At 55.4% G+C, this 24,993-nt stretch overlaps 1 protein-coding gene across 3 annotated transcripts in view; it reads right to left on the minus strand.

Annotated features, from left to right (window-relative positions):
• LOC142001424 (protein argonaute-1) overlaps positions 1-24,993 on the minus strand; it is a 50,924-nt gene that overhangs the window by 4,765 nt on the left and 21,166 nt on the right. For 2 of the 3 annotated variants that reach the window (XM_074976645.1, XM_074976646.1), the window contains 16 exons: positions 22,966-23,086; positions 21,851-22,032; positions 20,773-20,909; positions 19,617-19,751; positions 18,859-18,946; positions 16,275-16,422; positions 14,954-15,073; positions 13,436-13,558; positions 12,361-12,494; positions 10,516-10,700; positions 9,084-9,243; positions 8,094-8,184; positions 4,370-4,564; positions 3,109-3,243; positions 1,615-1,716; positions 80-279 (listed from right to left, as the gene is read on the minus strand). In XM_074976645.1, coding sequence (XP_074832746.1) covers positions 80-279; positions 1,615-1,716; positions 3,109-3,243; positions 4,370-4,564; positions 8,094-8,184; positions 9,084-9,243; positions 10,516-10,700; positions 12,361-12,494; positions 13,436-13,558; positions 14,954-15,073; positions 16,275-16,422; positions 18,859-18,946; positions 19,617-19,751; positions 20,773-20,909; positions 21,851-22,032; positions 22,966-23,086 — 2,256 coding nt within the window. The remainder of the gene's footprint in view (positions 1-79; positions 280-1,614; positions 1,717-3,108; positions 3,244-4,369; positions 4,565-8,093; positions 8,185-9,083; positions 9,244-10,515; positions 10,701-12,360; positions 12,495-13,435; positions 13,559-14,953; positions 15,074-16,274; positions 16,423-18,858; positions 18,947-19,616; positions 19,752-20,772; positions 20,910-21,850; positions 22,033-22,965; positions 23,087-24,993) is intronic. The other variant, XM_074976647.1, reaches the window with a different exon arrangement.

The following is a 24,993-nucleotide window of genomic DNA, read 5'->3' on the forward strand; positions in this document are numbered from 1 at the left end:
GGTGGGGGTCATCCTGAGGCCATCTAGCTCAGGTGGTCCGTACAGCCCGAGCTTGTGTGGGTACAGGGGCACGACTCACCTGTCATGTTCCTTGTCCACTAGGTGGTACCGCGCTCTGAATGCCACCAATCGGGCGTAATATGCTGGTGCTGGGATGGAGACAGAGCGGGTACAGCGCACGTAGGTGTGGCAGAGCTGGTAGGTGAGGATTTGCAGCTCATCTGCTGTAAACCGGTTGTCGTCCCAGAGGACGTAGTAATGGGAAGGTCTGCTCGTACCCTGGGAAGGAGGAGAGGGAGGGCTGGAGGCATGTTCCGAGCCAGCCGTGGGCAGCAGAAAGGAAGAACACGCGCCCTCTCCCCCACCTGCGCTCACTGGGAACCTGGCCAAAAGTCACAGCAGGAGATGCAGACCCCAAGATGCGTTTTGCAGGGAACAGGGCCACCGAGCTGACAAAACAGCAGCCCCAGCGTCAGCTCTTGCTTCACGGGCCCGACAGAGCTTCCTGTGCAAGATTACACGCTGCAGAGACAGCGACGCAGTCTGGGCACTGGAGCAAGCCGAGGCGGTGCCTGTGTTCTGTCCCTGAGACTGCCAGGGTCCGACCGGAGCAAGGGAGTTAATCTCGTGAGGCTCAGGTTCAGTCCCATCTGTGATACCTGCTTCCCTAGTGACGGGCTGGAGTCAGGGGTCCTGGCAGGCAGGGAAGTGCTGGGAGATCCTTGGATGAACGAAGCTAAGGGCGAAGCATCCATCCCTCTCCCCCCGCCTCAGACAGCCAGTGCATCAGCCGCAAGTCACAGCCGTGCCGTCCTGGCCCTGACCCTTCACAACACTGCAATACAGCTCGGATCTGACCTGTGGTTCCCTCCAGCCCCTGGGCAGCCAGTACCCTGCTGTCCTCGGAGCAAGAGCAAAGCCGCCACAGAAGCAGCAGCTGTAAGCAGCGGCGGAGTTGCTGCAGCCTGCAGTGCTCTCCGCTGCCAGAGGGCGGCCCCCGAAAAACAACTGCGGAGACACTCTGCGGCAGCAGCAGCTGGAATGGCGCTTCCCCAGGCCGGAGTCCGTGCAAGGACGGGTTTCCATGTCCCTCCTGACGATTAGGAGCATCAGCGCAGATTCAGAGCCAGAGAGGCCAAGCCCAGAAACCGAGCTGGTGAGTTTGCAGCAGGGCTGGCTGGGGGTCCTCAGATGGGAAAATGAGCAGCTGCAGGTTACAGCAAACCAGACACTCCACAGTACTCTGGCCCCCCGATAAACTGAAATCCAAATGGCCAAGAAGTTAGGGGTTCAGTGCCCCCTGCCACCCAGGACAGGCAGCCTCTAGGGACAGAAATACTAAGCAAGGGCCTCCTCCCCTGCGCAGCAACTGGGGAGAGAAACAGCACCTCCCCCGTCACATCCAACTGAAGCAACAGGGCTGAGACCACCAAACTTCTCCCCGCTGGAATCTGGCCAGGGCCTATGCTGGTGAAAGGGATGCTGGGATCTTCCTGGAGGAGGACTGAACAAGACACAGCGATGGCTGCTGACCAGCTCAGCAAACCCCCTCCCAGGCCCCGAGAGCAGGAAGCCCCAGACAGTCTTGCCTGGCTCAGGCTCGGGACGCGGTACCTGAATGCCTGCATGACTGCACAGGTAGAAGTCAAACTCAAACGGGTGGGTGATGTTCGTATCCACCGTGGTTCCAGCCGGGATGTTCCCGCTCTTGCCAATCTGCAGAGATCAAACAGAGACACAGGCGCTGTACACTCTGGCTACCTGCAGTGGCACAGCCCCAGGTCTGTCCCATGCACACGGTCCCCACACACACAGTTAACAACCTGCATGCCCGTGACCATTGTGCTCCATAAGCTCCCAGTGGCAGGTCCCAGCCACAGCAGCTCCTTCCTGGAGGGGCCTGTGGAGCACTCCCCCAGACAGAACAGGGCTGTGCAGTGCCCCTGGCAGGTGCTTCCTGAGCCTCACCAGGTGGGAAATAGTGAGAGAGAGAGGGAGCTGTGCTAGTCTATATACTATCAAAACAAAAAAGCAGTCAAGTAGCACTTTAAAGACTAACACAGGAATTTATTAGGTGATGAGCTTTCGTGGGACAGAGCCACTTCTTCAGCCCACAGCCACACCAGAACGGACTCAATATTTAAGGCACAGAGAACCAAAAACAGTAATCAAGGTGGACAAATCAGAAAAAAATGATCAAGGTGAGCAAATCAGAGAGTAGAGGAGCAGAAGGGGGTGGGGGGGAGTCAAGAATTAGATTAAGATGTCTGTCTGGATCTGGGCGAGTTTTTCATGTAGTTGTTTGACTGCTTTTTTGTTTTGACAGTATACAGACTAGCACGCTATCTCTCTGTTGCTATTCAGCATGCAAGGCACTACACTTAGCCGTTTGGAGCAGAGATCCATCAACTACATGAAAAACTCACCCAGATCCAGACAGACATCTTAATCTAATTCTTGACCCCTGCCCCCTTCTGCTCCTCTACTCTCTGATTTGTTCACCTTGATCATTTTTTTCTGATTTGTCAATCCTGATTACTGTTTTTGGTTCTCTGTGCCTTAAATGTTGGATCCGTTCTGGTGTGGCTGTGGGCTTAAGAAGTGGGTCTGTCCCACGAAAGCTCATCACCTAATAAATTCCTGTGCTAGTCTCTAAAGTGCAACTGGACCGCTTTTTTTGTTCAGGCGGGAAATGGAGGAGATCTGCATGCTTGCTAGTACTCCCTGCAGACACGACACCAGAGGTAGCAGCTAGCACAATGAGATCAGCAAGAACTGCAGGTACCAAACATGCCTCCACAGCCTTCCTGCTGAATCCTCAGGGGGATTTCAACCCTTTCGGGGGAGGAAATGCTGAAAGTATTTTCCCCCTGACACTTGGCTCTTTCACTAGTGTCCCTGGCGACCCACCTCCTAGTGCATGCAAGGCTTCTTGAGCCACCATGAGAGGCACTGCTCCTGGTGCCAGGGAAAGGTTTGAGGACCTCCAGCAAAGACGTCCCTGTTGGCTAACACTGCGCTTTCCATACAAGAATACGCAGGTTCTTTCCAGCAGGGCTGGTGACTCGTCTGTCACGCCCTCTCCAGCCCACCCCTCGGCGTGCTCACCCTCTCGTTCTTATCTGCACAGAAGAGGCGGGTGTGATGCCGCTTCTGGACAACAATGTACGTGATGCCAGGCTGGTAATCCTTCTCCAGTTTGATGCAGGCGTCTCGGATAGCCAGCAGCTCGTAGTGAAGAATCTAAAGGTGACCACAGACAGAGCACGAGGGGGGCACGGCTTTTCCCTTACTGGCCAGTTGGGTCCTTTGCCATGTATTATCAGCCCAGCTGCCTTGAGGCTAGTCTATTCCCAGCCCAGAAGGAAAAGGAGGATGGAACTGTGCTGCCCTTAGAGCCAATGGCACTGCAGCAAGGAGCTCAGCGCCTGGACATACAAATACCAAAACGCCCCAACTCAAATGCTGTGCTCATTTGCCTGCTGTCCTCAACAAACCTGCGACTCAGGCTGTGGCCGACTGGACAGCTGCTCTGGGCCTCAGTTTTCAAACCGGTTTTCTAAACTTCTTTCCAATGGAATCCAGCTGGGAAACTCCGGGTGGGCTTTGGTCAAAGCCCCCTGGTCCCTCATCAGCAGCTTTGCTCATGAACGCAGGGCAAGAGGCCACCTCCCAGCCACAGAGCATCCCGTGACCTTGTTTCCTTTAGACCAGTGTTGCCCAATGGCCAGTCTGTGGGCCAGCACCAGTCCCTGAGACCTCCTTGATACAGGCTAGGGAGGCAGCAAACTGGTCCCTGGTGCCAAGGCTGGGCAGAAAGGTTGCTTTAGACCATTGCATGGGGATGGGGAGAGATGAGAGGCACTGGTCCTTGACCTTCTGGCAGACAGGACTCCTCACTGTGCACACCACAGGACAAGGAGGTGTCCGTTCCTGGGTACATCTCTATGCTACGCATGTGACAGCAGCCACTCACTCCAGCTAGGCCCAAGTTCAAATCCGGCCTCAGGTGACAATCCACAGCCACAGCCACTCTGGTGATTTCATCCCAGCCTGTTTGTTCTGCTCAGCAAAACTACCCAGCCGCTCTGTGCCTGACCGATGTCCAGCAGGCCAAGCGCCACAGGGTATTCGGTTACCACTGAGGACAGCTGGCAGAGCCTGCCCAGTGCCCTGGTGTGCCGAGCCCTGCCTTCCCACACAGCGAAAAAGAGCGCCGCCCACACGACAAAACACTAACCCTGGACCATGACATCACAATGAGGCCAATCTGCAGCTCAATGCCTGCAAATGCACCAGCAAATCCACCAGGGTGCGTGCGCAGCAGTGAAGGCGGCGCATTTCCCAGCCCCACGGGCGGGTCCCGTACCTGCGGGAGCTGCCCCTCCGGAACGCCGTCCCGGTAGAAGATGATCCGGGTGGGTTTGAAGCGGGTAGACTTGTAGAACTGGATGAGCAGCTCCCTCACCATGTAGGACAAGTCCTCGATGATCTCCTGCCGAGGGCGCTGGACCCGGACCGTGGCGCAGTAACGGCTCGGGTGGGCGTCCATGCTGCCCACAACCTGCAGCACGAACACAGACGGGCCGTTACCTTGGGAAGGGAGAGAGGGGAAGAACCGGCCTGGCTGGTCATGCTGCCTTAACGGACCCCCACGACCAAGCCCCTTTGGTCAGCGCCTCACATTTGGGGCTCCAGGAGGGGCTTCAGGATGAAAGCGGGAGGAGCCACAAAACATGTATCCAAAAGGAACCACTTCCAACAACCAACTGCTGTGGCTCCCCGATGCTGGTCCACACGTTAGTTCTGGGATCCCACATCACTACCACTCCCCTCCCCAGCACCATAGCACCAAGGCGGCCGCCGTTCTCCAGCAAGATATCAAAACTGGCCAGACTGAACATGAAACTGGGAAACAAAGTGTCTGTGAGCTTCCACTCCAGGCTCTGCTGCCAAGGACGCAGGCGGGCAGGGCAATGATAGAATTGCTGGGCCCCTGGAAAACATGGGGTGGGGGGGAGGGTCCATGCCCATAAAGGGGTGGGGACTGCAGCAGAAGGGATGGAGCTAGCCTCACCTAGCCTGCCCTGCAGCACTGCCCAGAATGCAGCGCACAGGGCTCCAGTGCATGGAGATTTCAAGGACATGGCTACTGCTACTACTACTGCAAGAGCAGCCAGAGCCCTGGGCCCACGTGAACTGTCGGGACCCAGGGCATCTGCCCGCTTTGCCTCCCCACTGCAGCCCACTGGCGGGCCTGGCAATGGAGCAAGTCAAACATGCCACGCACAGGAAAGAGTTCACGGATGTGTGGAGGGTTTGCCTGTTGCATTAATATAAAAGTGAGGGGTCTGGCCCGTGTTCCACACTGCCCTCCACAAGGGATTCTGCAGCAGTCACCTTCTGACACATGTTCCCTGTTGAACTTACTGCAATGACAACAAAAACCTCTGCAGAACCAGCAAGACCTGCCAGTGCCTACTCTGAGGTGTGCAGTAACCATCCTCTCCACCCTGTTTCCTTCCCTCACTGCCTCAGGCCTAAAGAGCAGGTGGGCTGAGCCAGGCAGAGGGGCCCATTCCCAGGCCTCTAAGTCTGTTACAAAACTACCCCTCTCTGGACTGCGAGGAGGATGCTCAGCCCCCTTTTGTAATGGCTCCGAAACCTGCTGCTGGCAAGAGCTGCAGCCTGCGACATACTCTACTGCTGGGCCGGTGATTTGCAGAGACAGGCCCAGGCTGCCCAGTGAAATGCAGCAGCAGCAGCAGCTGGCTACCTTCAAAGCCCTGTTTAATAAACACCTGAGAGCTCTGTTCTAGTTAGGTTCTCATCCCATGCCCATCACCCTGGTGTCAGAGCCTCCAGGCAGCATTCGGAGCTCTCCTGGGATGCCCAAAGGAAGCATTTCTGCCCAATAATTAACTCTTCACTGGATAAACCTTTTTAAATGGTATCTACAGGCTGCCAAGTAACTTTGGACGCTGCTAACACTGGGTGAACAGTCCTGAGAGGCGCCCACTGGAGCACAGAGCTTCCCAAGGAACCAGCAAAACCTGCCTCCCTCGCTTGCTGCTCTCCTGGTTCCTAAGGAAGTGATGTGCGCCGGAGTCACCCTTCACTTCTCCCAGTTGCTAGGCAGCAGTCCTGGCTGGGGGTTCCTGCTGGAGTGGCAGGGGATGGAGCCACAGCATGCTCTGAAAAGGAGACCTTGAAAACGTCAGGGGTGGGAAAGCCAAGAGCAGCCATTCTTGACTGTGACGCAGCCCTGGGGATGGTGTGAGTCACTGGAGAACAAAGCTGCCCGGGAGTCCAGGAAAGGGATGCGGGAGCTGGCCACCTCGCCCTTGAGACTAGAACGACTCCTCCTTGGCACACGCGATCGGGTTGGGATAGTTCACATCCACCAGCACAGATCCCAGTGGCAGCGAGATGGTCTTCACTATATGACCTTTGTAGTCACTGCTTTGAAACAAGCTGCTAGGGAGGTGTAAAGTGCTATTACTATAAATCTAGCAGAAGTGCCTGGGTACCATGGACTTGTATGATAAGATAACAGCATCAGAAACGACTGGACTGACTCCCATGCCCTACAACCAGAGTTACTTCTTGTAACTGACCCCCAGGCTCTCCCAGGTCCTGCCTACAAGAGCAAGGAAACAGCCAAAAGCCCTTAGGAACGCTTCCAATGATGCTTTCACATGCCATGGAAAACATGAGTTCTGAAACCTGGAGTGCAAAAAAACCTGATGTGCTCAGCTGTTCAGAATCACACAACAGGAAGGGACCTCAAGAGGTTGTCAAGTCCAGTCCCCTGCCCTCATGACAGGACCAACCACCATCTAGATCATCCCTGTTAGATATTTATCCAACCTCCCTCTTAAATATCTCCAAAGATGGGGATTCTACAACCTCCCTAGGACATTTATCCCAGTGCTTAACCACCTGGACAGTTAGGAAGTTTTTCTTAATGTCCAGCTAAACCTCCCTTGCTGCAGGTTAAACCCGTTGCTCCTTGTCCTATCCTCAGAGGCCAAGGAGGACAATTTTTCTCCCTCCTCCTTGTAACGCCCTAGCACAGCTCAAACCCACAGCTCACTTGGGGGTGGAGGGCCACGTTCAAATGCCACGAAAGGCATCAGCTGTTGCACCGTTGGAGTGTTTCATCCTCCCCTGCCTCCCAGGCCAGCCCGCCTGGCCAGAGTGAGTAGCGCGGCAGGGAGGGAGCCATCCTTCAGCTCTTGCTCAGGGTCAAACGACGCTCCAGCACTGAGTGCAACAGAGGCTGCTGACTCCTCCGCAGGTGGTGGAAAAGAGTCCGCTGCTCTTCATGCACAGGCAACACTTTCCTGGCTTGCTGCAACCGCGGCACTTCTGCAGCCAAATCTGGTAAGTCCTGTGTGTATCTGAGTGGCAGATCGCAACAGCCACCCCGGGGCAAAACGAACAGGTGGTTCTGTAGACCCACGGGTGGGCCAGCTACAGCCATTGGCTTTCCTGGACCTGGCCTGTGAGCCTTGGGGCTCAGCCCCCTGCCTTTCCCCACCCGCCGCAGGGCTGTGAGCTGGCACCCCAGCCGCACGGGGGCGCTGGGGCCGGAACACCAGCACTGCCAGCTCACACCACTGCGGGGGGGTGGGGAGGGCAGCCTGGATCCTCGCGGGCCCAATTCAGCCCGCAGGCTCTGCCTGGCAGGGGGAAATGGCTCCTGAGCTACCAGGAGGCACTCTGTGCCAGCACTACCCCCCATCCCACTGTTCGCATTGGCTGAATCGCAGCCAATGAGCAAGGTGAGGCCGTGGTCTTCCCCACCCCCAAGCTGTACCGCGTGCTTGTGCCCCTGGAGTTATCCAGCCCTGGCCAGTCACTTGTGCAGGAATTCCCCACAGATTCCCCCCAAGACTCCACCCGTTTAAATCCCACCACCCTTGAAGCAGTGGCACTGAGCAAGGTCAGAGACAAGCCTAGCCTCTCTCGATGTGCACAAAGGATTGAGGACAAGCCTGCTCTGGTTGGACAGCATGAAGGATCCAGCCAGAGTGCCCACCCTCCCCAAGGACAGCCCCACGTTGCTGCCGACCGGAAAGGAAACGTACGGCTGTTATGGAAGGCTTCTTCCCGTCCCCCGCTGGCGGGTGAGTGACATCAGCCCCCAGGAAGATCACGGGCTGCTGAAAGACGGCCGAGCTGATTGGTGAGAAGAGGCAGAGAAACATTTGCAGCTATTCCAGCCAGAGGGAGTCCCAGACTGCACTGGGGTTACTCACGCTCACAGACAGGGAGTCACAAGGAAAGAGGGGGCACGATGCAGTGAGGAAACCTGCTCTGGACGCTCGCCTAAGCTGGACCAATTTGTCTTAAAGTCTCAGCCCCGGGGTTTGCACCGACCTTTGCTCAAAACCCTGCAACCTTTCTCCACCTCGGCTTGGTGCATCCACTCCCACAAGCTGTCCCCGCCTGCCACACAGCTATGGGGTTTGGTTAGAGGCAGCCCCCCATGGTGAACAAATGCAGAGTAACAAGAAATGCCAGGACATACCCAGACCAACCTGTGAGGCCCCAGCCCTGCAAGGCACTGAGGCGTGTGGTTAGGCTGACATACTGGTGGAAGTTCATGTGTTTTGCATGTATCAACCCGTAACTCTGCATGAGTGGGGCCTTACTCTGGGCCAGTTCTCTCAGCGACAAAGACAACAGTTCGGACCAAGGAGCTGCTGGGGCGGGGGGGGGGGTATTCCTTTTCCAAACAGACCCGCACCAGGCTGCACAGCTTCAGAGTTCTCTCCTTTGGACTGTTACAGGATTAGACTGATGGCCACAGCCTAGCAAGGGGCCCAGGCTCAGCTGTCCTGCAGGGGTCCCGGCTTTGATCCCTTGATCCCAGCCCTGCAGGAGCAGAGCAGCATGCTGGGCAGTACTATGGAGGAAAGCCCCACGTTACGCTGCAGCAGTAGCCCCTCTCCTGACCACCACACCAGAGGAGAAAGGGTCTCCCAGAGGGAAAGGGGGGCTGGGGATAAAGTGGCGGGAGGAGGAGCCCATCTCGGCACTGCAGGGTACAAGGAGGGCCAGGGACTCGCACGTACCGCTGATGAGGCACCAGGATGTTGTTGATCCCGCCCAGCTTGACGTTGATTTTGAGGCAGAGGTTGGAGAGGGTTTGTGGGGAGGTTTTCACCACGTTCTTCACCTGGACGCACTGCGTGGCCATCCCCAGGAGCGTGTCTCCAACGCGCTTCACCTCCGCTGCCAGCAGAGAGGCGGAACATTAACCCGGACGGTGCCCTGGGCATCGCCGCTGGGAAAGGTGGCACCTAAAGCCCATGGGGCCACCAGCCGGGATTCCTGGGTTTTACTCTGAGCTCACGCAGAGATCCCTGGGGTGTGTCTTCCCCGCTGTGCCTCAGCGCCCCCGTCAGCAGAGCAGGAGTAGCTCTTCCTACCGCAGCGTCTGAGGAGAACCCACCCCCGCTGGCCTGCAGTGCGAGGGAGGCAAGTGCTGACACACTGCAGTGATTAACCCATGAAGCTTGGCCGCCACACGCTCGACACAGCAGACTGTGCACGTGCAGGCGAACTCATGAGCAGGAAGCCAGGACACGGATTCAAGGCTGTTCTAAGAACGGCTCCTGGACCCGTGCTCCCACACAGCTTGACAATCCCCATTTCTGGCTGGCACTCCCGCAGCCCATGCTTCGGCACAGGCTCTAAGACAGAAGGACCATTAGGAACCTCTAGCGGGGTCTCTGGAGTGGCAAAGGCCTCAGAGCCCCACCCAATGATCTCTGCTTGAGCCTGTAACATCTGGCTGAGCTACTGCACCTCTTTTAAAAAGACGTTAGCTTGGGGTGTAATGACTTCAAACGAGGAAGAATCCGCATGCTCCTCAGCCAGTCAGCCCAATGCAATCATGGGCAACCTGTGGCCCATCAGGCTTCTATGTGCGGCCCACGAGACATTTTATTTCCGGTTGCTCACATGCCAGTTGCCAGATTCCACTAGTTCCTGTCCACAGTTTTTTCACGAGGTGTTACTGAACTGACGCTCGTGAAGCCAGGGCACGTGAAGTGAGGTGTGTGCTCCCTCCGCAGCCAATCGAAGTGCTGCTACAGTGCGCTACAAACTCAAGGCCTCCAAGCACAGTCAGCAAAACTACTCTCTCCCAGGAGAGCATCTTGCTTATGGCCATTTTGCAGCCCACTGAGAAGAAGGGGGGGCCGCCCACGCACTAGCCTAGGCTGCCCACTGCTGTCCCAATGGCTAACACGCAGACACAGCTGGCTTACAAATGCTGCTGAGGGGATGTCCCAAGCCCCCCAGGAAGCCGCTTGCACTAGAATCTCCCTCTTTTTAGCACCCAATGTTTCTAACTAACTGACACTTGACCCCCCTGCTGGCTACAGCACGCGAGACAGGAAGCAGCAGCTTGCTAGGTCAGCTCTCCCATCGGGAGCGGGTGGTGCAGCTGACACAGAGACTCAGGGATGTCTACTGACAGCCCTCCCCACATGGATGTACCATACACAGGTGTTTTGCCCGGCAGGATGACGATGATGAGCTGGAGCCCGGAATAGGTGTTTTTAAGGTGCCGGAACATCGGCTCCACGCTGTCCGCGCCCTGTGCGTATTTGCAGAAACACGGCTGGCCTTGGATTGGCATCCCGGCATCCTTGGAGATCTTGCGCAGCTGGTCTGTGAAGTTCCTGTGCCGGGAGGGAAAGCAGAGGTCAGTCCCTGTGCACACGGGCGTCTCCTCGAGCCCTGAGCAGCTGGTGCATAGTGGCGTGCAACAGGAAGGGGCCTGTTCCATTCCCACCTCTTTGCGCGACTGTGTGACCCACCCTCCGGCATGAAAAAGGGAGTCCCTCCCAGCGCTGACTCAACATGCTTTGTGGCTGGCCGAAGAACGACTGCCATGTGGAACAGCTGAGCAGCTCTAGCCTGGTAAAGATCTCCCTGCCTACACTGCCAGGAACTTATTTTGATGGGTGAACCAATTTCAAGCACCGTTTTTTCACGGGACAGGAAAGTGGGGGCGAGCGGATTTGCCTGGCAGACTTGGTGGGGGGAAGTGCCCCAGGTTTGGGATGGTTGATGTGAACCATTCACGTGCTGACAAACTCGGGAGAGGTCACTGTTCTGCATCAAGCAACTTAACCAGTGGTGTCAGGCTGCTTTCAGTTTGGCAGCGACGTGTGTGAAGCAGGTCCACCCAAAAGCCCGCACCACAAGCTCACGGCGGCTCCTCTGACCTGCTCTTTAGGGAGGTCACAAAAGACAGAGCTTCCCTTCCACCAGCTGCAACTCAAGCAGCCAAGCGGTCGCATTAAACCTATTCACCCTAACCCACCCAGTGCCACCTCATCTACAGCTAAATAACGCGAGGCGAGGCCAGGGAAGACTGGGACTACACCCAGAGCAGAGGATCCGTTTGATCTGGGGGTTTGCTGGGAGCTTAAGAGCCAGAGTCAAGGGCAACGAGAAGTCCTGTAGCACCTTAAAGGATAACATTTGTTTTGGAGCACAAGCTTACGTGGGCAAAGACTCACGTCGTCAGATGCATCTGTGAGTCTATAAAGTGCCACAGGACTTCTTATGGCTTTTGCAGATACAGACTAACGTGGCTACCCCCCGACAAAGTCACAGAAAATATTTCCAGACTTCCAACCCCCTCCGCCACGCCACAGCTCCTCTTCACTGCTCAGAGGGCAGAACCCAGGTCCATCTAGGAAAGCCTTTCCCAAGGACAAGGGTACAGCGCCTGTCAGTCAGCGTACAGGGCACGACCCATTTGACTGCTGCATAGTTCACCAGTGGTGGTGTGGGACAACACCGTGCCATGCACAAGACCCATGAGTAATGCCCTTCCCAGGTGACCCACCAAAGGGTTCAGAGCGACAGGGATCATTCTCTGCCTTTTGAAATTCAACTCTGCTTCTCCCTTGGGAAGACAAAGCCAGAAGAAGCCACCTTAGCCGCCTCCTCTGTAGGATACAGAGCAGCCCAACCACGGGCAGTGTTATAGGAGGGTGGAGCCAGCAGAGGGAGCTCATGGGAACCAGTATCAGAGCCCAAGACGTGGGAGGCGCAGCTCTAAGAAAGGAAACTCAGACTCTGCATTAAATTCAAGTGTAAACCTGAAATGGGGGAAATTAAACTCCTGCTTGCCAGGCAGCAGGTGCCAAAAATGCAGTATACTTCCGTGCCCGGCGGGGTGCGAGTGGAGACCAGCATTACACTTAACAGAACTTCCAGCTCCTTACACAGAGATGCAGCCTAAAGAAAGCTAAACGGATGTTTCAGGATAGGGCACTCCCACGCTGGGCGTTCCCCAACCCCCACCGCAGCTGCCAGGCTCCTTACTTCAGCACCTCCTCTCGACATTGCTTCTGGGGGGCGAAGCAGGCGATTGCCCAGACTTTGATCTCGATCCCATTGTAGAACTGCTTCCCCCGCATGTCCCACACACCCTGGTTGGGCGTGGCAATTGCCCGGTTCTGTAAGACAAGTGTTCAGACACAGGTCAAATCACACAGTCCAACCCGCTTGGTCCTTTCAGTTCCAAATGCCCCTTCCCATGGGGGAAGAGAGTGAGAGCAATGGCACGGGGTTTGCAGAGAGCACACCCACAAGGGCCAGGAATGCAGCTGGACAGAAATGGTCCATGCAATCCTGTTGCAGGAGTCCACCCCCACTACGCTCCCCTCCCTGGCTGCAGAGGACCACTCACTGCAGATATCTCTCAGGCCCCAGGTCACAGGCTGGGGAATCGGTACGGAGACCCAGAATCTTCATGATACTGATGGACTTGTTCTAACCCAAGCCGGGCTGGTGGTGAGCCAGAGCTGTTCCCATCTGACCCTGAGTGGCACCATGAGATACAGATGTGGGGTTCTCAACAGAGGTTCCAGAGGCCCACTTGACATGGGTTTGGAGGACTCATGGGGCATGAAAATAAATGGCTGGTGTGAGAACCTATCCGCAAAAGGATCCAACCACTTGGCCACCCAGCCATGTGTGCCCCCCATCCCCCCCTGCCACGGGGCTCCACTCGGCCCCAACTTCTGCAGCATTAACACACCCAGTTAGGGAAACATTCCATTCCTCCCATTAACTTCCTTTGGGGAAAAAACCAAAATCCACAGGCTCCAGCTGCACCTCTTAAATCTCCCGGCTGCAGGAAGTTCTGACCCCCTCCCACCCTAAACTGGAGCCCACTCTTTAGATGACATAAGCTGGGACTAGCAAAGGGATTTATTAGTTAACTCCCCCTGCGCCTTTGGGAATCCAGCCTTCAGGCATGAACTGGAGCCTGTGGCTCTGGGTTGCTGGGATGGAGAATCACAGGCCATCCCCAAGCCCCACATTGCAATGTAAGGACTCCCTGCTTTGGCAAGAGACGGGACAGGTGTTGGAGCAGTGATGCTCTCTGGCTTACCCGGCCGCCGTACTGCAAGATTGGAGCTGGAAGGACTCTCCCTGTCACCTCCGTCATGTCATCCTTCACCTTTATCCCAAACTCCTGGATGTATGGATCCAGGTTGTAACTGGCATTCTTCATCTGGAAGGGAAGAGACCTGTTCAGTGCCTTACACTGCTCAGTACATAGTGCGGAGCCTTTGGGCACAACAGCAGCAGCACGAACTCTTTGAGAAGCAGGAAGGCAACAGAACCGACATGGCCCCTAAGAACAGGCTGTGAGCTGGCCTGCCGCCTTGGGTAATGGCCCGACAGACCCCTGAGAGCAGAAGGGGCAGGGCTGGCACTGCTCATCACACCCGCGCTGTCTAACACAGGAAGTCTAGGGCTGCCACGTGGATCGGGGACCAGCTGAAGGGAAGAGGCGCTGTTCTTATTCTCTGTGGTCACTGCCGTGGCTGGGATTTTAAAACAAAGGGCCAAACTCAGCTCTCAAAACTGGCCCCCAAGTGGAGCTAGCTCTGGGTTTACACCAGCACAGCTGAGAGCTGAATCTGTCCCTAAGAATTAAAGCTTCCCAGCAGAGACTCAAAGCGTCAAGTGCCCCTATTAAGGTGTTCCAGTAGAAAAATCAAATGTCCTAATTCCTGGAGCCCAGAGGCCTCCCCCGAGTAAGGCCCCAACCCCTCTCCACCTGCCACCTGGGCAAAGGGGACTCTCCAGTCTCCCAAGGCTGCCTGGTTTTCCCCATAGAGCCACAGAGCCATGCGGCAGCCTGACAAATGCCATGGGGTGCCACATCCCCCAAAGAGCTAGTGACAAGGTTTCCTAGCAGATTGCATCCATTAGCCCTGCCCCACAGGCTCTCGCGGCCAGGTTTATTTCTCTAGCCTCCTATTCAAGTTTTGGCTGGAGCGCTTCTGGGTTGGTCCGACACCTTGTGCAGGGAGTTTGCCGGGCCACTGACAGAGCAGACTCCATTTGGGGGGTTCATATCTGCACAGTCCCTTGGTGTCTGAAAGTGGACAGCTGCTGCAGCATGGCCATTGGCTAGTCACACTGGCAGCCCCAGGACTCTGTCCTGAAAGCTTGGAATGCTCCCCAGCAGAAGCAGAATGGCCTCCTGAGAGCCGCATCAGCCCCCTCCAGGCAAGGTGCAGCAGGCGTGGCTCTGCACTTCTGGAAGGGGCAGGGCCTTGGATGGAAGGGGCGGGGCTCGGGCAGCCAGTCCTTAGTGCACGGTGCCTGCCCCACCCCAGCCAGCCCTTAGACCCCCGAAGCATGGTGTGTGGGGCTCCAGGAGCCTCTGGCCCTTCTGAATCACTAGCCCCTGGGGCAGCTGCCCCTTGGCTCTGCCCCCTCCCCCACCCCAGCCTGTGTGCGCGTAGGAGAAGCGAGTGCAGCGTGACTGCGCACAGCAGTTCTGCCACTCACATCCTACGTGACCGTCAGCTTCCACGCTGCTCACAGACACACACAGGTCTTGGGAGGGACCAACGGGTGTCCCCACCTCCCCCCCAGCCCCTCATCCACACACCAGTCGGCTGATTTCCTCTTGTCTGTCTGGGGCGGATCGCGCCGTGGCTTTTATCATGGTCGACGTCTGATTGTCCGTTAGCTTCTTGATGCACCGCTGGCCTGCCACAATGTTACACACCTGCGGGGCAGGCAGAGAGCAGGAGACAGGGCCAGAGGCAGGTGAGAAGACCCACCGGGTTAGCTGCCCTGAGCACACGTACCCCGCTCAGGAATAGCTCCGTGGTTACAGCATCAGCTTTGTAAACCCAGGGCTGCAAGTTCCATCCTTCAGGGCCCGTCCAAGGAGCTTTAACAAAAACGGTCAGGGATGGTGGTAGGTCGTAGGGTGCTGTGGGACTGGACTCCAGGACCTCTGGGGGTCCCTTCCAGCTCTGTGAGATATGTGTATCTCCATGTTTCAGCACCCGTTCGGTGTGGTGCTCTGGCCCCCTCTAGCGGTACCTGGGCTTCATACAGAAGTTCATGAGCCTGCCAGAGTCCCATATGCAGGAGGGCTGGGCTAGGCCTCTCAGCAGAGACACAGGACTGAGATCCAAGGTGCTAGACTCAGTCCCTGATGTCACTAGCCCACCCAGGGGTCCTGCAGCCGCTCAGGAGAGACGGCAAATGCTGCCCAGCTGATGAGCGAAGCACCCACAGCCAGGTTTTCGGTTTCTATTGGTGGTGCACATTCATAAGGGTCTCAGTGCACAGAAAATTTATTCCGCACATAGATGGAAAAAGATTAGTGGCACCTTCCCCCAAGGTGCTCAGAGCTCCTGCCCCTAAGACTCTGCTGGGGGAAGAAGTGGCAGTAACACAGCTCTGCTAAGGTACTTTGCAATCCTTGCTTCCTGGAAGCAGTTTCCTTTCAAGCCCACCCAGGCTTTTCTTCGCCTCAGCCCCTCCTGTTCTCACTCAGTTTACTGTCGTGAGGGCAGTAAATCCTGGTCTAATTTTGGGGGCGAGTTTGATGTGTGGTGGTGTCGGTGGGCTGTGATGCACAGGAAACCGGACTAGAGCTAGTGGTCCCCCTGGCTGCACACTTCACGGCCCAGTCAAACTTCCCTGCTCCCCATGCATGGCAGTCATGCCTCCCTGCTCCTTTGCGAGCCGGTCAGTGCCCCAAGGGCTCACATGTAGCCCAGGTTGATCACTTGTGCCAAGCGACTACAGGAGAGAGACGGCAGGTGGACAAGCACGTCTCCCCAGTGACAGTCACATGGCAGTCAGCTATCTTCCGGGAGCCTCAGCAAAAGCCAAGGAGCAAGTGGGGCTCAGAGAACAGCGTAGGCCTTCATAGCCCCTAACTGTAGCGATGATGCAGTCTTGGCACTCACCTCCAAGGGCAGATATGTGTGCTTCTGTTCCTGGCCGACCTGCAGACACGGCAGGTGCGGGTATTTCAGCTGCAGGTTGTATTTCTGCTTGAAGTACTGAGCCACTGTGCACTCCACGGTCTGGCCACTTTCCAGCTGCAGGGGGAACCTGGCAGAGAAGGAGGGTGCTAAGGATGCAGCTGCTTTAAACAAGAAGCCCGAGACACGTCCCAAGCCAGAGCCCTCTCTTCTGCATGTGCCGGGAGACGACAGAGCAGTGTCGACAGCATCTGAGCAAGCAGGGGGCCCAATGCAACCCAAGAGCAAATGAGGAGACAGAAAGCAAGGAGGTCCGTACAGCAAGTCTGCAGAGGAGAGTTTTGACACCTGGGTTGCTTGGAGGTCCACAAATCAAGCACTGATTTAACAAGCTAATTGGGGGAATCATTTTCTTGCGGGGTACGCGGCATGTAACGATGGTGGGTCCATACAGTATGGGTTACTGGGTTTATATTCGCTCGGTTGCTCTTGGCAGCAGCACAGCTGGGCTCAAGAGGCAACTCACCAATCTATCCCTACCTGCGACAGGGTGGTGTCCAGCCAGTTCTGAAGCCATAGCCACTAGTAAACTGGACACATGATTCTGAAAAGATATGTATTGTTCAGGCCAACTTGCTGCAGTCAGGCAGCCAAACAGCCACATGGAGCAAGTGTGTTAGACACCATGGGATCCAAGGGGCCTCAAGGAGCACAGGGCAGTGTGACGCTTTGGAAACAGCCTCATGCTGCTAAGCAGCACAGAATTAAGCGAAGCTGCCTACCCAACAGCAGGTACGCAGGACACCCCACTGCCACCTGCACCAGGTGTTTCCCAGCTCCATAACGAGCATCTGGAGAATCCCATATTCTTAACTGGGACATAATTAGAAATCCAAACAAACGACAAATGCTTCAAGGAGGCATCAAATTATTTCACAGCAGCTGAGCCCAGGACTTTCTTGGTCAAAATTTCAAGTGAAAGTCCCAGGAAGGGGTTGGCCTTAAGGATGCGAAAGGAATGGGGAAGGCAGGTTGGAGCACTTCCTGCTGCGGCAGTGAAGCCCGGTGAATGCTGCTCTGCAGCGGGTGCACAAGGAATGCACGTAGCAGTGCCTGCCCCAGGAGGCAAGTGCCAGAGGGGACTTCCCTATGCAAAAAGGGAGGCGTCGGGGAGATCCGCTGGGAAACAAATGCCAATCCCTCCCAGGAGCCGCAGCCGGCAACTAGAGCCGTTCTCCCCACAGTTGGCAACTGGATCCGTTCTCCCCAGAGGATTTACCTTTGATGGTTCCAATTTCCTGAGGAGCCCAACAAGTTTCAGAAGCAGGAACTACAGCAAGGGCCAGCCCAAGAGCGCCACTTGTTTTTCACAGGCAATTGTGAGAGAAGAGATTCCCTCCCCAGCCCCCGAGTGCTTCCGACGCATTCTAAGTTTTGGTTTTCAACACTCATAATTTCACTGAACCAATTTCAGTTGTCCAAACCCTACCCAGGTCCCACCCAAGCCGACCCGGTTACACTGTCATCCAAAAATGTTTAAACAAAAATATTTTGACAAGCTACTGAGCAGGGGACACCCAGGAGAAAACAGCAGACTGCAAAGGGAGACAATTCCCCTTAACACACCTCACACACAGAACTGGACTAGGCACGGTGCTGTCACCACCAATTCTCAATCCACAGCTCCCAGCCCCAAAGAGCTGCAGAAAACGGGACTTCTACAAACGCCCCCTAATACATTTTATAGGGCAGTGTTTTGCAGCCTTTTTTTAATAACGTACCCCTTTCTCAAGAAAAAAAATTCCAGGCACTTCTAGGACCTACAATTTTCAGACACACAGGTTTTTTAATACCACTGCAACACATTTGTTCAAACAACTTAACCGTAGCTGGTTGGCTGGAAGAAGCTGCCTATAGGCAACAAACTTGCCATGGAACTTGACTGTGCAAAGAGGATAAATAAAAAAATTGGATGAACATAAAATAAGTCCAATTTTTTTTCATTCATAAAAAAGGTCGAGAAGCACCGAGTTAATGCACCCTCTGGTAGAGCTCTGCAGACCCCCCGGGTACACACACCCTGGCTGAGAGCCACCGTTATAGGACACTGGGGAAATGCAGCTGGGTTGGAGAGGCCAAGGGAGGCTTTTGAGAAGGAACCGTGTGCATCTCCCTTCGTGTGCTTCTGGGGACAAACAAATAATTCACAGGATTCATTTACCTCCTGTTCTCCAGGGTCTGTTTTTGACCAAGAACAAAGCCGAAGTCAAAGAGATGCCCACAGCGTGGGCTGACAGCGAGTGGAGTCATGTCCTCTGCCGCACGTCTCCCCTCAGCTCCCACTCCGCCCCGGCACCCTGCTCCTGCCACTTACAGCTGGTGACATGGTGCCATGCAGCCCTCTGTGCAGCTCCTCTGCAGAGCCCCGAGACTCAAGGCCCCCTGCCTGCCCCATGCTAGAGTTTGCCTTTTGCAACTCCCTAATGCTCCCAGCAGCTGCTAAATAGCACAGAGAATGGCTCAGATTTTTCCAAGGGCATTGCCTCCCCCAACTCCCGCGCCTTACGTCTGGTGACTGGCCGGTCGCCTAGTAACGTTACACACTCGGTACTTCCTCTTCATCTGCCCACAGTGGGTCACCTCTACTTTCAGACCTAATGCAAGAGAGAGAGACAGACAGCAAACCTCTGATCAATGTAAGGAGCTGCACGAAGAGTTTCACGGACCAGCTTCCTGTCTACTCCATGAAGGCTTGAATTAAACAGTCAACTCTTTGGAGACTTGGCCTGTCTACAAACATGCCCACCAAAGCATCGTTGATTGCCAAGGGGGAAGACGCCAGCGTGCTACGGGTTAAAGAACGCATCTATAGAACGATCATCCTCTGTGTTTTACAGCTGGCAGGGTGGAAGGAGAAGGGATGACAAGACTCTGCCAAGTTTGTAGGGAGTTTGAGGCAGAGCTGTGCTCAGAACCACTGTTCCTCTAACGTTTCCACAAATGTGCAGAATCAATGCTGTTACGTGCACCAAGGCATGTGCAGATGTGCACCGCTCAAAGAAACACACGCTGCCGGTTGCAGGCGCACTGCTAATCAACTGGGTGGCAACCGAATCTCTCCGAGATGGCCCCCCAAGTGCTCAGCTTACAGGGAACCCTGATTAGAACCCAGATCTCCTGTGTCCCAGGGCAGCGTCTTCACTGTAAGGCCAAGCTAGACAAAAAGTTGCTCTGTCCGTTGAGATCTCAGCACCCTCCCAACCTCCTCATGGGGGATGGGAGAGTCGTGCCCACCCTGGCCGACAGCACGCTCCATCTGCTCACCTTTGATCTCCTTGGTGAAGCGCACCCTCTGCGAGTCCGTCAGGGGCTTTGGCTGCTCGTCGATGTTCCGGATGTCGAGCACTTCGCACATGAACTCGATCACGGGCTGGGCCTTGTAGAAGGCGGTCGCCGACACTGCAGGGGCAGAGCACACAAATCTCTCTTTTTAAGAGCACAAGACTCGAGCAGCAGGCAACACCTCGGGCCCTGCCCTGAACCTGGGCTGGGTCATCACAAAACCCCATGCTGCTGCGGTCAGTTTCGCTCCACACAGCTAGGCTTCCAGCACTGCCCTGAGGAGACAGCCTGAAAGCCTGACCAGTCTGCTAGGGGCCTGAGAAGAGGCTCAGACTCTCCACCCACTTGCGCCAGGCCAGAGGCTGCTGGACGAAGCAGGGAGTTGGAGACATGTCACTTCTCGGAAGGACAGTAAGACTCAGGAGCAGGGCCCCTGTACTCCAGCATCTCAACCCCCACAAACCCAGCCCAGGGGATCTGGCCTTATCTACTGCAGCTCCTCGTTGCTGGACAAATGGCAACAGAACTGGCTGCAGTACCAGGTATCTGACCGGTGTCTGGTTACATGTAGCCCCTCCTGGCACTCACCAACCGCTGCCCCCACTGACCTCTACGGGGCACTCCAACCAATCTGGTGGGTGCAGTCAGGACGGGGCTGAGCTCATTGGAAACACTCAACCACCTGCCCGCCCAGAGCAGTCTGCTCCACAGCAACCAGCAGCTCTCGCACCCCTCCTGGTGCCTGGGCTACGGACCTATGTCTGCAGCAGACTGCAGAGCCCACCCTTGCGGCTTCGCAGGACAGCACTAAAACCTGCTGCGCAAACGTGGCAGCTGGGCTTGCACCTCAGGCGCTGACCTACCCTTCACCTCTCCCAGGCTTCAGAGCCTGAGCTGCAACACCTCAACCGCTGTCCTCAGTGCCGCAAGACAAGCCCCATGAGCGCAGCCTGGAGGCCCTGAGGCTCCCTGCAGAGATGCACCCTAAAAATAAATCCCACTTCCACAGGAAGAAGCGCCTGGCTCTGCCCAGCTCTGCCCTTCGGCCGGCAAGCAGCGGACATGCCTGAGCTCACATGTCAGTGACAGAGAGAGCACACATGAGGCCAGAGTCTGCCCACACTTGAAGGTGATTTACCATCAATGTTGAGCATCATCTTCCACATGGCAGGCCGGACCGACTGGTGGAACCCAAACCAAACCTCCCGGCCCCCGCCCAGGGGGTGGTAATAACCTTCTGGAGGGGAGAAGAAGGAACGGCCCACAGGGGTGTACCTGCAAAACAGAGGTACACGAGGCTCATGTTATTCAAAGCAACATCAGCCATCGGTTCTGCGAGGATGGTGATGGGACAGCAGTCTGCATGGTCATTTGAATGGCATAAAAAACCCCTCTTATCTAACCATGTAAATAAAGTCCTGTCACTTGTATTGTGTGAGGACCTAGGAACCCCAGTTACAGGCCAGGACCTCACCAGCTGCTTTAGGAAGAGAACAAACAGCACGTTCCCTTCCCCAAAGAGATTCCAACCTAACCAAGCCACTGAGGTTAGGAGTGCTCAGCCTCTCGCAAGAAACATCAGCCCATGAAGTTAGGTGGCTAAAAGCTGGCACATGACAAAACGGCTTTCAAGTTTGGAGTATCTCCCCGAACTTCCCTGCCTCCTCCCAGGGCTGTGGGGGAGGTTGTAGCTAATCAAAGCACCGTGCCTGGAGAACAAGCACGGCTGTGCTGAACGGTTGCGTCTTCCCCATCGCTCAGTCAGGGGAAGCACAAAGCTGCAAAACGGCAGATGTACCCACCAGACTCCCCAGCTGCTAGGTGCCAGGGCTGTCCTCACAGCACTAGAAGCCGAGTCACGGCAGAAGCCACCCACCCCAGCCAGCACCCACACATGAACCCCAACCACCAAAGTGAGTGGGCCAGGCACTGCCCCCACAGAGAACAGAAGCGTCTGAGGCGCACCTGTGCCTGAGGGACTGCGTTCATCGCTCCCCATGCACAAGCCGCTCGCCTGCTTTGTGGCGGTCTCCAGTCAAGGCAGCAGACGGGTAACCGCTACCCAAGAGCAGGACTGGGAGATCTCGTCCCACACTGGCAACGCCCCCGAGTCTCTCCAGTACATGCCAGTTTCCGCTCCGATTCACACCGAGCTCTGACATCAGCTCCTCTCCGCACTCCTGCTCCAAACACAGCACCCTGGGGGAGCGGATTACCTCATTGACGCCAGGTGCCTCATGGCGACATCTAATGCCTGGACAGATTCCAGCGGGACAGGGATCTGTCCGCTCACCAAGGCTTCATGCAGCATCCGCCAGCTCACAATCGCCATCCACTTGATGGAGACCTTAAATATCCTGTCTTTGCCTTCCCCAGGAATCGTTACCTCAAAGTCAACCTGGGCGGGAGAGAGAGGAAGAGAGGTCAGAGCGCGGCTTGCCAGAAGGTGACACTCCTTCCCACATATGCACGCAGCTGCCGCGAACACGCCCTCACCTTTCAGAGCTGAGGTCTTTCTACCTTGAAACAACATACACCCAGGAAAAGCAGCATAGGCCAGCAGATACCGCAGGGACCAAGAGTCCTCGGTCCTCGATCCAGCTCGAACGCTGACCGGACGCATGACTTGGGCAGTCACACTATCTCTCTGATTTCCCCTCCCAGCCTTTATGGGTCATCCATTTCGACTGTAAGCTCTGCAGAGCAGTAATTGCTCATGCTATGGTCTGTACGCAGCCCAACACAGTAGCACCTCTCACCTGGCCGATTTTACCAGGTGCTAGTCTAGTCAATCTCTAGCCAGCATTCTTGACCGACACCGATGGGTGTAATGTAACCACACAACCACTCCCTGTTGGTCTCCGCCTCAGCAAAATGACACCAGGACACTTGCGTGCGCAAGGGGCAGCCGTCTGCTAAGATCTGGCCTGAGCTCACCCACCTGCCCCCAGAGCTTAGAGCCCAACAGCCCACGCACCTGCAGTAGGCCCAGCTTCTTGGTCATAGGCTTATGGAACTGGGCCTCTCTCCTAGTGTTCCCTGTAAGCTGAGTGCTTGGGAGGCCGCCCAGGCGAGAGTCAGGTGTCGCCCAGCTGATTAGCAGAGCACCCACAGGGGCAGGATGCGTTTGTACTGGTGCTGCACATTAAATTGAATCCACCCATGGATGGGAAGAAGTAGAGGGAACGCTGCTCTCTCCATCCCCAAATGCCATTTGATGTGTATTCTAGAGCCAGGACCACACCCCCCATTTGAGCTTAATGCACTTCCAGGAAGCACAGTACAGTACCCCCCCAGGCCCCCCGCTGGTGCTTCCGCTCCCGGCTCTCACCCGTTCGTTTCCAATGGGCAGGGCAGTGACAGTGTAGATATTCTTCTTCCCGTCATACACCGGCTTCCGATCGCCAAAGATCTGAGGTTTGAAGTGCTGCACCATGTATTCCACAACCTCCCTGCAGGGGACAGCAGGGCAGGGGAAAGGAAGGAAGGAAGGAGAGAAAAGCAAAGCTAACGGGATAATTGAGCTGGCTGGCCGCTTCCCAGCTTCGCCTCTTGGGACAGAACAGGTCATTTAAAAATTACTGCAACCCGGCTCCCCTTGAGAGCTGAGAGCAGCACCACAGGCAGGTCAGAAACAACCAGAGACAGAGCAGCCAGACTGGGTCGGACCAAAGGTCCATCTAGCCCAGCATCCCATCTTCTGACAGTGGCCTGTGCAGCTGCCCCACAGGGAATGAACAGAGCAGGTGATCACCAAGTGATCCCTCCCGCATCACCTGTTTCCAGCCTCTGACAAATGGGCTAGAAACAACCCTCCTGACCCCAGATGAAGGTGGGCACCTTCCCTGCTACCCTGAGGAATCCATGAGGGTGTAACAGAGTTAGTAGGGACGCAGTAATGTGCACCCAGGTGCTCAGGGGCTGGCCGCAGCCCCAGAGAAGGTGCCGCAAGGGCAGGGGGAAGCTGCAAATATCCACACACCGACAGGCTGCCAAATGGCCAGAGAACAGCAGCAGCATCTGCTCCCTGGTTTCCTGAGCTCTGCATTAAATCTGCTACAGGAAGAGGGGGATCAAGGGACTACACAGGCCCAAGGTCTAGGGCTTCCTATTTTTAAGTCCGCATCCCTGGCCAAAAGAGCACAGCAGTTCCGAGGAGCCGGGGATAGTATTGGGGTCTAGGATCTTCTGAGCCATCAGGGCCAGGAAGAAATGCTGAGTAGTACTGGGAAGCCGGGGCTGTCCAGGTCAGCCACTTGCACAGCCGGGGGAATGGCCCCATCACTCAGTGCAGGACGGCTTGGAGCACACTGGATGGAGAGCGTGCTAGCTACAGCAGAGAAAAACAGCTGTGGCTGGTACACACAGATGCCCTCAGACAGCCAGGCTAGTAGAATTCACACTGCCACTCCGGTCAGGAGCAGCACAGCTCCAGAATAGGACATTCATGTTTAACAGATTATAATTAACCAGCTGGGACTGCAGCAGACAGGGGGGTTGCTCCAGCCTTACGTGGCCAGGAGGCGCTCCAGCCTGGCCAGAGCAGCTTCCATCCATGCCATAGGCAGAGACCCCCTGGCCTGGTTTCTGGTGGTCCCGTGCGCACTGAGGGCAGGAGCACTTCATCCCAGCCTCCATCTCTCTCTCTCTCCTTCTGTCTCCCCCTCTGCCTGGTTGGAGTGCACCCCCATTACCGCCCCCCCTGTTTAATCAGTTAACCCAGCATCTGCCAAATGGATTTGGCCACGGAACACTTTTGGGCTTGGAACATATTGACAGGACACATCCACGCTGGTCCCGGGGCTGGGGTGTTTCATACCGAAGAATTGCAGCACCTAAGTTGCTATAAGAGTTATTTTTTAGATGTCTTATTTTACAAAGAACCAAAAACAAGAGAAAATCATCGGAATGAACAACTAATGTCTTTCTGACAGGAAGATGTTAGCAACCCCAGAATTAAGTACGAACCCAAAACAGAACATCAACATGACAGCCAAAAGAAGGATGGTTAGTGACGTTCTTTTCTACAAAAATAGAAAGAGCAATGTTGTTCAAAAAAGGACTGTCCTTCCTTAAATATTAGCAAATATTTTTATGAAAAAGAAATAGAAAAACAAATTAGGTATCGAAAAATATTTTTAAGTTTTGTGTTTTTATGAATCTGTTTTTTTTTACAGTAAACTACTGGAAAATAAAAACATTTGATGGGTTTTCAATGGGAAGAGTGGTTTTGCGTCTCTGTTTCAGCACTAGTCGCACAATAACTATACTAGTATGAATGTGTTATAAATATGGATATACCTCCAATCTAAATACTATTCAAATAGCTTGGTATTTTTGATAGACACATAATTTCTTA

The sequence above is a fragment of the Carettochelys insculpta genome, chromosome 24 (assembly GCF_033958435.1).
Source record: "Carettochelys insculpta isolate YL-2023 chromosome 24, ASM3395843v1, whole genome shotgun sequence".
Classification (NCBI taxonomy): Eukaryota; Metazoa; Chordata; order Testudines; family Carettochelyidae; genus Carettochelys; species Carettochelys insculpta.